This window comes from Brassica napus, chromosome A2 (assembly GCF_020379485.1).
Source record: "Brassica napus cultivar Da-Ae chromosome A2, Da-Ae, whole genome shotgun sequence".
Lineage (NCBI taxonomy): Eukaryota > Viridiplantae > Streptophyta > Magnoliopsida > Brassicales > Brassicaceae > Brassica > Brassica napus.
The window spans coordinates 19690520-19704744 of NC_063435.1; the positions used below are offsets into that span (position 1 = coordinate 19690520).

The window sequence follows — 14225 nt, forward strand, 5'->3', positions numbered from 1 at the left end:
TACTTTCATCTTCCTTGAAGATCTCCTTCTCACCTTCACCATTCGGAACTTTCTGTTGACGTTCTTTCACACCACTCCCCGCTAAATCTTCACTCCTCTTCTTATCTTTACCGTTCTTCACACAAACTCTCTCCGTATGACCCCACTTTTCACAAAGACTGCATCTGGCTGGCAGCCATGGATAATGAAACTCAACTGTGAACTCCTTTCCCTCCTTTGAAAACTCAATCTCTTTTGGCAGCGTCTTTGAAACATCAACATTCACAAAGACTCTTGCAACCTCTATATTTGAACACGCCAACGTCTCCGGATGCAGTCGATCAGGAAATCCCACAGTGCTAGTCATGAAACTAAGTCCCTCCCAAGAATACATATGCAAAGGGACCTTCCATAGATGAACCCACATTGGAATCGCGTTCTCCTCCTGTTTCTCTTCCTCTGTCTGTAGAGTCCATTTAGTCACCACCATGGGAACTCCGGCAATATTCCACATTCCTCGCTTTAGGACCTTCTCACGAGCCTTAGGATTCGAGATCCTAAATCGAATCGTCGTTTCGTTAACTGCATAAACCTCCACCTTCGAAGCTAACTCCCCGTAGCTCCAGATCTTATTAACCACCATGTGAACCTTCGCCAAATGAGGAGCTAAATCCAGAAATTTTCCAACAACAAAATACTCCCATAGCGGCATTGAATCCACGAGAACCTCGTTCGGAATCGCAACCGTATGCTTCCCATCCTTCATTGATACCTCGACCTCGTATTTCATCAAACTTTTCTTATCCTTCGCCGCCAACACCCAGCTCTTAGGTTTCTCCTCCACCGTAACACCCACCGCATCTCCCAGACTCGCCGATCTCTCCTCCGGAGGGTTTAGAACCCCCGGCGGATTCTCCAAATCCATCTCGAGAACCTAGGTCACAATCGCACTCAGAGTCGCTTCAGAATCGCCTCCTCTCAAAATGCTGTCGTTTTTCCCCAAATCTCCCTAATCCAAAACAATATCTCCGTTGCCGGAACTCGAACCCGGGTCTCTCGGGGTGAGAGCCGAGTATCCTGACCAGCTAGACTACAACAGATTTGTAAATGGATGTTATAAATTTTAACGCGCCAGGTAGGGGTCGAACCTACGGCCTTCTGCTTAGGAAACAGACGCTCTATCCACTGAGCTACAGGCGCTTGGTTAAAAAGTTAAAAACAAATTATGAAAATTGAGACCGCTTTGCTGAGGTAAGCAGAATCAGAGAAAATAATCAAAATATATTAATCGCCCACCGTGGGGCTCGAACCCCAAAAAACTAAAAATATATTAATCAAACGGTTCTTGATGGTGGGTTGGAGCTTTTATTTGAGCTGCTTCACAGCAGTGAATAGAGGATGACGGCCTGAGTTGAAAACAATCGGGGAGCACAAGAAGACATGATGGGGGAGCACGAGCAGACGACGACAATGTCAGTAATAGGCTTGTAGTGGTGCTTGTATTACTTAGATGATTAATTGGCTTTGTAAGATGACGAGGATGAACAGTGGTTCATTCTGTGGTGATCTGATTGTGGTTCGCCATGAGATTTTGGACATTGGGGTTGGGTTGGTGGTGAGATTTGATCGGGCGAACGGAGGTGAGGTTTTTTTGGACGAACGGTGGCGCTTGCGGTGGTGATATTGATCGGACGAATGAGGGAAAATAGAAGAGAAAACCAAAAAAAAGACTGTAAAGAAGGAGAAAAAGGCAATGGCGAGAGTTGAGAAGAGAGAGAGATTAGCTTTAGAGAGTTAAGTTAGGGGACATAAATGACAAAGAACATAATAAAAATGTGCCTTAGGTGGAAAATGACTCCACATGTAATTATAAACATAAATAGTAATTATACATATACTTTTCTCGATATTATATGAGCACCTATATAGTATATTAATTTAGGGAGCTTATTTACAAATGAATTCTCATCAACGTTGGAAATTTTAACAATATATTAAAATCTCTTGTTATTCAATTTAACAATATACAACGTTAGTAATTACACAATAAATTGTTATTGGTTCATTGATTTTAACAATCTTAGTAAAATTCTTTATTATTAGTTTGAGAATTTTTAAAATATATTAAAATCTCTTGTTATTCAATTTTTTTAGTTATTATTGATTCTCTAATTATAACTAAATCTAGTGTTACTAGGAGATGAATCCTCTCTATTTTTTACTCATAAGACTTAACTTTCAAAATAACATGTGTATCCATGAGATTTATAAAATTTATGTGATAGAAAAGTTTTGAAAACAAAATAATCATTTTTTGCCAAATATCTTGTGCCCTTTCAACCCAAATTGTATGTCCAAAATTATAATCATTACATTTTATATAGTTACCTTTTTGAACGTATAATTATATTTTATTGTTTATCACTAAATAAATAATAAATATTTATATAGTTTTTGAATCATACGTATTTGAATTCAAACTTTATATAGTTTTTGAATCATACGTATTTGTATTCAAACTTTATATAGTTTTTTCAAATTTTGTTTTCAAATTTTTAGAAATATTTTTGCCATTTTTCCAAGAAAATTTATTTTGAAATTCGAATTCTTTTTGAAACTATTTTAAAAAGATTTAGTTTAAATTTTACGTATTATTTGGTTATTTTAAAAATCCTAAACAATATATTTTAAATTTACAAACCATATATTTAATTTACAAAATGAATTATAAAACTAAATAATATAAATTCATGAAGTAGAAATCTAGAAAAGTTATGATCAAATTTTGTAAGTCAATGTGTATATATTTTTCTAATCCACATAAATTTGAAAATCTATTAAAATTTATTAAAATTTATAAACTTTTTTTTTGTCATCGACTTATACAGATTCATATTGACTATGTGGCCTACACCGAGAGATCTTGATCCATGTGAACGACGAACGACGGTTGCTTCCTGGCACTACGTGCTAGGCTATCTGCCATTGAATTTTGCGTCCTTGGTACCTAGATAATCTCTGATCGTATGAAGCTTCTTTTCAGGATTCTAATATCTTCCAAATAACTTGCAAATGCTAGTCATTCTTCTGGTTCTGAAACCATCTTCACCAATTGAGAACAATCTGTTGCAAACGTAACCTGAAATAGACGTAAGTTCTTCATACATTCCATTGCCCAGAGTAATGCTTCCATCTCCGCATGCAGAGGAGTTAAACAAGCCCGGACATTCCTCGCCCCCAACAAACCAGCAAAACCTTCTAAAGTTCAGAGCCAGCCTTGTCCGGAAAAAACATCATTCTCCTTCTAGGAACCATCTGCGAAACACCATCTTCATGTGATAGATGGGATAGTCGTAACCTCAACCGATGATACTATCATGTTTTCATTCAATACTTGCGCCTCAGCCCAAAGTGTTGACTCTGTTTCTGCCAATTTGAGTGTATCCCTAGGATCCATGTCCAAATTACTGAAAACTTTATTAATCCTTCCTTTCCAAATATACCATAGAATCCACGCAAACTGATGCTCATCCATCTGTGGTGAAACTCTCCAGAAAAGATGATCCATATTTGTAAAGAGGGAACATGTTGGGAAAATAGATGGGTTTGATGGTATCTTGGATAGGGCACAAACCTGAATTGCTGGAGGACATTCAAAAAACACATGGTTAATCGATTCCTCCTCCGCTCCACATCGTGCACAACATATATCCCCTTATATTCCTCGCGCTTTCAGATTCTTCTTGACTGCTATACATCCTGTCACCAATAGCCATATAAAATGTTTTATTTTAGGAGGACACCGCATTTTCCAACAGAACGCCTTCAATGCATCAACTGTAGGTCCAAACATTAAAGGTGGTTTTTCCCTGTCTGGGTAAACCCGTTCTATCTGATATCCTGATTTAACCGTATACTTCCCATTATTTGTAAAATTCCATCCATCCCTATCCATCATCTGAGTTCTACTCAATGGTATACTTTCTATAGTTTTCACATCCTTGGGATCCATCAAAGTCTGGAGTACCTTCGATTTCCAAGTTCGCGAAGTTGAATCAATAAGAGAATCCACTGTTAGGTATGGGTTGAAATTGTGTTGATTTTTATATGCTGGTCTCGGGCGAGTGGTTGGAAGCCATGGATCGTTCCATACAGAGATAGATGATCCTGATCCCACCATTTTAATTAGTCCTTTGCTTACCAGAGATCTAGCAGAAACTATACTCCGCCAACCATATGATGGAGAATATGAACGAATGAGTTCCAGGGGTGAGGCATTCCTGTAATACCGACCTTTGAAAACTCGAGAAAATAAAGTATTTGGCTTCTCAATTAGACGCCATAATTTTTTACCAAGCATCGCTGTATTGAAGTCAGTGATGTCCTTTAATCCTAAACCTCCATCCTCCTTGTTAACACATACTTTATCCTATGATTTCCAGTGCATACCTCTCGTGCTTCCCCCTGGGCTCCACCAGAATTGTGCGGCCGCGTACGTCAATTTTTTGGCTGTTGCCTTAGGTAATCGATACCAAGACATCAAATGATTTGGCAATACCGTAACCACCGATTTAATAATCACTTCCTTTCCTCGTCTTGTAAAAAATTTATAAAAAGTCCATCCATTAACCATATTATTTAACCGGTCCTGCGCAAAGCTATAAACTTGTATCTTGGAACCCCCTGATTTTCTGGAAAGCCTAGATAAGACCCATACCTCCAAGATTATAGATGCCCAATATATCTCGCAACTCCTGTCTAGCCGATTCCTCAATTTTGTGTCCAAATTGAATCGAAGACTTATCAAAATTTATAAGTTGGTCGGATACTACTTCATACTCCTTTAAATCCTGAGAATGCTAAGACACTCTTCTTTTTGAGCTTTGCAAAAGAAAAGGCTATCATCTGCGAAAAACAAATGAGATATCGATGGACATGCTCTAGCTACCTTCATGCCCGTTAAATATCACCCTCGTTCCACTTTCTTAATATTTGCAATTAAAGCCTCAATACACAGGATAAATAAATAAGGTGATAAAGGATTTTCTTGTCTTAATCCCCTCTGTGGAACAATAAGACCCCGTGGTTGACCATTTAGCATAACCCGATATTGAACCGATGATATACATTCCGTCATTAATGTAATCCAATGAAAATCAAAGCCCATCTTCTGTAGTAAAGCCTTGATAAAATCCCACTTCACTCTATCATACGCTTTACTCATATCCATTTTAATCGCCATAAATTTTCCTTGACATGCCTTATTAGTCCGTAATCTATGAAACATTTCCTGAGCTATAGGAATATTATCATAGATCAACCTTCCGGGAACAAAAGCCGATTGGGTTTCGGAAAAGAGTGAGGGTAGACAAATTTTCAATCGCTGACACAGAACCTTCGAGATAATTATACACCTACTATTACATAGGCTAATTGGCTTCAACTTCGTCATCCTTGTAGGCATCTACGTCTTTGGGATCATACAGATGTTAGTAATATTTAACCTTGGATCTAGTATTCCAGAGACCAAAAAATTATTCACCATGTCCACCAAATCCTTCTTGATAATATGCCAGGAGTGTTGGAAAAAAAAAGAGTTGTCATGCTGTCCGGTCCTGGTGCATTCTCTGGATGCATCATAAACAAGGCTTCTCTGACCTCATTCTCCATTGCTATTCCCAGCAAACGTTGATTCATTTGAGGAGTGATACCTGGTGTTACCTCTGTGAGGAAATCATCAAACTCCGTTGGTGAAGTAGCAGTAAAAAACTCTTCAAAATAGTCTACTGTCATCTTTTCCACCCCAGTATCTTCTGTAATCCAGTTACCCGCAGCATCATGTAAGCCTACAATCCTATTACGGACCCGTTGTTGCTTAGTTAAAACATGATAAAATTTTGTATTAAGATCCCCGGAAGAATACCATGTATTCCTACTTTTCTGGTGCCAATACTCCTCTTCGTCCTTATATGTCTCTTGTAACTTCCTGGAAATCTCTAAAATATCCTCTTGAGATCTATAGTTATTTGTTTGTACCTCCTCTAGAGCTTTCTGTAAATCATTTATTTTTTCCGTTCCATATGGTGGGTTATTTATCCGCCATTTAGCAATTTTGCTTCTACAATTGCTAATCTTTTCCACAATCCCAACCTCATTGCCTTCCCTAGGCTCTGACCAGCCCATTGTAATTGATTCCAGAAGGCCTTCTTTTATCGAAACTGCCCTTTTCTTCTAGAAACTTTATCTTCTAGGCTCTGACCAGCCAAAAACCAACAAGACCATAATATAAAACTTAAGATGCTCATAGAGCTTATTGAAACAACAAAAAGAAAAGAACTAAAAAAACCCTCCCATCCCCATAGCATAAAATCTTAATGTTTAGGTAACTGGGGTATGAGGGACCCTTTTCTTCCACTGGCCTAGCGCCTCCTCCGTTGCGGGGTGACATGAGAACTTGAACAAACATCGAGTTACTTCCACCTGCAACTGAGAACAATGGTTTACGCAGTCCAGTCTTCTTCTCCGCCGCAGCAGCTTCTGTTGCCTCAACCTGCCCCATGTCCTTTCCTTCTCCGTCTGTGAGGTTTTGGAATTCCTCAGCAAGCTCCAACACTGCATCTGTCTCCATCCCAGTGTGATTCGATTCCTTTCTCCTTAGACCATTCTAAATCCTCATTGATCTTATCCTTGTCTATAGTATTAGTTCCATCTTCCAGATACTGACTAACTAGATACAATCCATTTTCAATCACTTCAAGATTTGGCGTTACCTGATCATGATCACCGGGAAGTTGGGATGTTGCCTGCGCAGGTCCCGTCGGGGTAATTGGTTTCAGACTCTTCTCCACCTCCTGTTGTAACCTCCCCCTATCACTCCCACCAAGTATAAACTCACCTTCTTTGCGTGGCTCTTCTCTGCTCCTAATTTCCGATAGATCCCAATCATATCTCCGTCCCAAACCAGTTTCCATAGAGTCTCTTTGCAAACCATTACCAAACTTCTGTTCCGCAGATCCCCTGAGATTTCCCGATTCCATATAATCTCCCTTGAATCTTTAACAACCGCTGAGCTCCCGGATCCCAATCGCGATCAATCATCCAAACCCTAATTTCGCATTTTTGTCGCCGTCGCCTTTTGGGAGTTTGGTTAAAGTAATTAGTTTATTTTACACATATTAAATTTAGGGAAATTGGGGGCTATAGACCTGAAAAAAAAAGGTAATTCACACACTGGTGCTTTTACCTAACATATATATAGACGGCGTCATATATACATAATAATACTATGCTACCCTTCCTAATTAACCGGCTAACCTGCTACCTCATAAATAAATAAAAAAAAACTTTACTGCTCAAAGTTACTCGTGTCTTCTCCCTTTCCACACAACCTCTCATTCTCACTTTCTTCATCGGGTGTTTCTGGAATTCTAAAACACCTTGCTGCTTATCTCCTCCTACGGCTCGTCTCTCACTGCACTCAAGTTTTCATCTCCGTCGTTTTCTCTTCTAATCGGCTTGGGCTCTACGGGCGCCGGTGGTTTGGTTTTGCGCGATGGTCTCGGCGGAGGGGAGTAACACCGCTGGCATCTCCAACTTGACAGAGTATCGGGTTTCTCAGATCTTTGACAACGCCGTAAGTTCTTTCTCTTTCTGCTTCGTCTTTGTTTCTCATATTTTATTTTAGATCTTGGCAAAATTAGGGTTTTTAATTGTAAAGTTTGTATCATCGTTTCTGTTGTAAACCAACAATTGTTCCGGTTACGGAATTCCGGCGCAGCATATCGGACTTTATCAAATCGATATAGGGTTCGAGTTTTCTCGGGTTGTGTGAGGGTTTCTTAAATTTGAATTGTTTCATGTCGATGATGCAATCTATCTGGTGTAGTAATCTATACGAAGATGTGTAGAATATGATTGCTGAGATTTGGTAAGTCAGTACACGTAGTATGAAATTTTAGATCTGTTTCTATTTTGAATGTTATAGTATTCGTATCCAATTCAACCATTCCATGTAGGATAGTATCGCTTGTGATAATGTTTGATTTGTTTCACTTTGTGTTCGGGGGTGCTTCAGTCTGATGTTGTTAATCTACTTTATGCTTCATTTGGGGTTTCTGTCTCTGTTATCCATAGTTCATGGTGTAGAAATATCGACTATTTTGTGGAATGCAATCTGCAACACATATATGTTAAGTCTATTACCGTATCTATATACTTTGCCTGATGCGTCTCATATTAAGTGCAATAGTATTCGGTTCATCATATTCCATTCCACATGGAATGGTACATTCACATGATATACTGTTCCACTCGGTTGCCGGTTCTTACTCACTTTACCTCATTATTGATTTCTATATTGCATATTACATTGTGAACCATCTTCACTCTTTGAGACTCTTACTTTTTGTTCTTCAGGTTTGGTATGGACGAGTTAGAGTTTCCAAGTAGATTGTTTGAGACAGGTTGCGAACCCACTGGCAAGAAAAGGCTGTGAACCCAATGGTAGGTGGGTTTAAGTGTCCCAATAGTTGGATTGCCAACGGATTAGGGTTTATATTTCTCTACTTTAGGTTTAGTTTTTTCTTTCACATGTTATCTTACCATTCCCATTACATTTGTATTTCATATTGCTCCATCCTTGCTGAACTATGGCAAAAGTAGCCTTGAAATTATGAATAAGGCAAATATGTACGTAACAATATACCACATATCTACTAATGGATTGTGTTTTATGTTTTCTTGCGGGGTTCAATGTTTAATTTCAAATGTTCTCTTACCATCCCCATTAGATTTATATTGTATGTAAAATACTCCTATATAGAATATGAAAAATAGAAAATAACATAGTTTATATTATATGGAATAGAAAATTGTACATGAGCTTCTCCCTACGTTTCCTATTGCCAACGGATTTGGGGTTGATTTGCCAATGGATTGGGGTTTATATTTCTCTAACTTGGATTTAGTGTTTACTTCCAAATGATGTATACTCGTTCCTCTTAGCTTTGTATTGCATGTTTCCTAGTTGTGGATGTAATATAACTAGCATAGCATTTTAAAAAGGAATGTGTCTATAGGAAATTAACTGTCCTCATAATGGACGGTGCAAATGTGTACGTAACACTACAACACATATCTAGTACTGTGATTGGGGTTTATATTTCTCTAAGTTGGGTTTACTGTTGACTTTCATGTGTTCTCTTGCCATCTCCCTTAATTTTAAATTTTATGAGGTTCTTCAGATGGACTTACACTGATAAGTAGATGGAATACAACATTTATTGATACAACTACTAATTTACACCACTTGTTTAATTCTATACAGTAAAAATATCTTTATTAACTCTACCTGTTTACGTGGCTTCCTCCAACCGCCCACTCCACCGTCTTTGTTCGTGATTATATTACTAAATTACAAACAGGGTTTTATTCTACGTTAGTCATGTGGAATGGAAACGTCTCCCATATATTTGTACTTATATTATTCTATCTACAATATATAGTATGGAACTACATTCTTGCATTCTCCGTTAAACAATGTTGTTTCTTTCACATTGGTGGAAATCAATCACTCATAAATTACAAACACAGTTATATTCTACGTTAGTCATGTGGAATGGAAACGTCTCCCATATATTTGTACTTATATTATTCTATCTACAATATATAGTATGGAACTACATTCTTGCATTCTCCGTTAAACAACGTTGTTTCTTTCACACTTAAGCTTTTCATCAATTCGTCTCTCTCCATCTTTTTCTTCCTTTGATTTTGAATATGATTTACCCACGCGCTTCCTAAAGTGTCTCATTGATATTACGGGACACAAAATCACCACGTCGTTTTTTCTATGAGTTTGAACCAGTAACTTGTTATGTATAAGGACATAACCGACAGAAAAGAAGGTAAAAAGCGAACAATTGCATTACGTCAAAATCTTATCCATTTTCTTGACTTATCACCAAAATGTGGCTACTGAGCCAATTAGCCCTTAAATTTATAAACTATACACAAATTTATCTCCCAATAACCTCTCCCTCCACCCTAATTATTTTTAAAATCCTAAAAAATATATTTTAAATTTCTCAACCATATATTTAATTTACAAAATGAATTTGAAAAAATAAATAATATAAATTCATGAAGTAGAAATCTAGAAAAGTTATAATCAAATTTCGTAAGTCAATGTGTGTATATATTTTTCTAATCCATATAAATTTATAAACTCTACAAAAATTTATCTCCCAGTAATTCCCCCCCCCCCAATTATTTTTAAAATCCTAAACAATATATTTTAAATATCTCAACCATATATTTAATTTACAAAATGAACTATAAAAAAAAAATCATGAAGTAGAAATCTAGAAAAATTATGATCATATTTCGTAAGTCAATGTGTATATATTTTCCTAATCCACATAAATTTGAAAATCTATTAAAAACTATAAAATCTACACAAATTTATCTCCCAATAACCTTATCCCCCCCTAATTACTAGTTATTGCAAAAATCTGAGGTATGCGCAAAAATGGACATTTTTATTAGTAGCAATATTCTTCTTGATTTGTTTTCATGGCTTTCTTTATTGATGATCATATTGATAGATAAAAAAATTTTAGAACCAATTCTCTTGATGAACTAACTGCCAAAAAAAAAAAAATCTTATTGCAAGACCATTATTTGATAAAGAACATAATAATCAAATAAATAAGATGGGCGCTGATATGGATACTAGCGAAAACAATGAATGAGAACAAAAGGAAAAAATAACTCTAAAAAGTAAAAAACTTTAAAAGTTGACGATCGACCGATAAGTCTCATCAGCTCTCCAATTCACTGGAATAACAGTCTGAGCGACAATTACGTTACCAGTCTCGCCAGAAGTAAGTCTAATGTTGAACGGGCCTATCAGAGCGCTGCCGGAGTTTAACTTCCACACGGCGGACCTCATTTCTTGCATAGGGATAAAACTTCCACCGGCCGGTTGAATCTCAACGGAGGCCAAATCTCCGTCGCCATTTTCGTACTCCACAACAAATGCAATGTAGTATGGATTTGCCCCGGCGTCAATATGGAGAGCTATCGTAGACCAACTATATGAACTCTCTCTATATGAACACGGAACACTGAAACACAATAAATAAAAAATCAAAAATACAAATTTTAGCAAAAAATAATAATAATCAAATATAAGTTGTATGTTTTTATCCTTATAAAACTGATATAAGCTTCTTTTTGTTTTTGTAATTTGCCTTAGTCAAACACTGGTGAAACAAACAACAACATCATTACGTTTGTACGTACCGTCTGTAAACAACACGTAGAACACCAGCAGCTCGAAGTTGATCGGCTTGGCCATGTCTGGCTAAGGCACCAATGGCTTTTCCACTAAGGTCAAAGTGGGCTGGTTCAGAGGCGCAAGGACCACCTGGACACTCGTCTGTTATCGTCACCCTTATTGGTCTCATCGAACACGCTGGATTCTCCAAGCACACAACCTAATAAGAACACACAAACCTGGTATGACATTAAGACTTGCATGTATGCTAAGTGATTCCTTTAAATATTTTAATACATAGATCTTTACGTTAAAATTAAGATCAATACCAATCTACCTGGTAACATGTTCCACATCCTTTTCCATTGTTGAACAGGGAAGGACCTCCAGCTGAAACCATCCCGTAAAACGGTGGATTGGCAACTGCAAAACCATATCCACAAGCTCCTCCTATCCGAAAGTAAAGTAACATAATCAAATTATTCAAAAAAGAAAAATAACATACATATATATATATACTGTTAAAGTATAGAAAGAATATATAGTAATACGTACCGGTGCTACCGGCGCCGCCAGCTTCACCGTACCAAGTAACACCGGCGTAACCCCAGCCATTGTCCTCTATTGTGACATTTTGGCTATAAGAAAACTTGAGGGAGACTGCGAAAAGAGCTAAGATGGCAAAATATCTATGTGATGGTGATGCCATGGATGTTCAACTCTGTTTGGTTTAAACGATTCTATAATGGTAAAGTTATACAAGTGAAGTTTGGGAATATGTATATTTGCAGTATATTTGTGAATCTTGATATCTATGGAAATTAGTTAATATCTTCTCTATTAAAAAAAAAAAGTATCATTTTTATCTACCATAAAAAAGTCATACTAGCCTTATTAGATTCATTTCATTAATTACATTTATTTAATTATTTACATTAATCTATTAAATATATAAAGATATTAATAATAAATCAATTTTAACTGTAAATTTAAATTTTATCTTAAGTTATAACAAAATGTTGAGAAAAAATCTAACAAAATATTTCTAAAAATTTAAAATATTTTATTTAAACTAATACCATTGATTAATTTCGTGATTAATAATATATACTATTATACATTAATTTAAATAAGATTTTATTATAAAACAAAATAAAATAAAAGTGTATGTTATTTTTCAAATTTTATAATTATATACTATATCATCTTTATTAAAAACAAATACCATAAAAATTCATACTAGGTCTATTTCATCAATTACATCTATTTGACTATTTAAGTTAATCTATTTAATATATAACATTTCTAAAAATTCTTATAAATTATATAGATATTAACAAATAAATTTTAACTATAAATTTAAATTTTATTTTTACTTATAACAAAATATATTGAAAAACCTAACAAAATTTTAATAAAATTTTAAAATATTTTTAAATTAATACAGCGATTGATTTCATAATTAATAATATAGTATTATTATAATGTATTTACTATAAAATCTCACAATATACTAAAATAAATAACATAGAAATATAAATTATGTTAAGAAAATATCAGTTATATAGTATAACTAAATAAAATTTTAAAATGTGTTATATTCAGTCTGTAAAAATTAGAAAAAATAAAGGAGTTTCTCAATTTTTTTATTTCATACTATGAATTTATTTTACCAAACTCGAAAATATATTTATATATAATAACAATTGATAAGAAAGTAAAATGTATAAAATAAATCATTATACATTAATAATATCGAACAAGAAACATAACCAATAACATTATAGATTTACACAATACATAACACTAAAAAGTAAATCATATCTTTTAAAATTTTGCGATTGTATCCGTTATATATTTATAAAATAAAAATCTACCCGCACAGATGTGCGGGTGAAAAATCTAGTACCAATTATAAGGAATCCATTTTGAAATGAAGAACGCAAAAAGTAACTGTAAGAGAGAAATGCATTTAAGAAATAAAAATGTAGATATTACTCGTTCCGTTCATTAACGATAATTTTTTAAGAGAATGAACACAATTAACCGGAACCAAAAAACTGAACTGTACCTAATCGGAGAACGAAACTAAAACCGGACCAAATTTCTTAAATATCCGATCGGATCTTATATTCCTGGAGACAAAAATAAAAAAAAACAAACTAAAGCCTAACCAAAAATAACCATTTGGTATGTTTTATATATAACCATTTCATATGAACCAAATTTCTTAAATATCCGATAGGATCTTATATTTCTGGAACCAAAAATAGAAAAAACAAACTAAAGCCTAACAGAAAATAACCATTTGGTATGTTTTATATATAACCATTTCATATGAATGGAAATACTTGGTGGTAACGGGTTTTCTAATTTCGTCAGAAAATTGTTAGAAAGTTTTCACAAATACCCAAAAAAATTAACTGCCATAACTCCGTTTAAAATTTCTTACGATTTGATTTTTCTAACAATCTATGGATTTAATACGCCCGAATGGTTCTTGGTAAGTAGTAGCATATTTCCGTGTAATATAAGTTGACTGAATATTAATTAGTATTTTTAAGATCAGATATAAGATTTGATTGAATAACAAAGATAAATTCATAAGAAGTTTTCACTGTACAAGAAAATGTACAACATAACAGAAACGAGCACGCGTAAAAGATCATTTTGAAAAGAAAAAAAAACTTTTACCGTTTCTTCTTATTGACATAATATTTTTAACAATTTCAGTTGGAGGCATATATAGGCTTTTAACGAGGAAATAAAGTAAATCACTACAAATGCTAGTTTTATTGAGGGTTAAGAATTAAGACTTATTCTTGGACTCACCCGCTAAGGTTTATTAACCAATAGAATTGTGTTATTTTATATTCGATATCTTTTAAAAAAAACAGAATATTGTTAAATTATATTATGTTTAAAAATTAAAATGTACAAATAAATAAATAAAAAATAGTAGTAATTA

The 14225-nt window shown here is 34.9% G+C and overlaps 1 protein-coding gene and 2 non-coding genes across 3 annotated transcripts; all 3 read right to left on the reverse strand.

Moving 5' to 3' along the window:
- Nucleotides 1-1005: 1005 nt before the first annotated feature.
- Nucleotides 1006-1079, reverse strand: TRNAE-CUC. The gene has a single exon. It is a non-coding gene; the product is annotated as a tRNA-Glu (tRNA).
- Nucleotides 1080-1106: 27 nt separating this feature from the next.
- Nucleotides 1107-1179, reverse strand: TRNAR-CCU. Its single transcript has one exon. It is a non-coding gene; the product is annotated as a tRNA-Arg (tRNA).
- A 7255-nt stretch (nucleotides 1180-8434) lies between these two features.
- Nucleotides 8435-12147, reverse strand: LOC106409875 (expansin-B6). The gene is given in 4 exon segments (XM_048759502.1): nucleotides 8435-11105; nucleotides 11284-11477; nucleotides 11595-11776; nucleotides 11779-12147. Coding segments are annotated over 4 exon segments (807 nt in total). The 5' UTR covers nucleotides 11873-12147; the 3' UTR covers nucleotides 8435-10768.
- Nucleotides 12148-14225: the final 2078 nt, after the last annotated feature.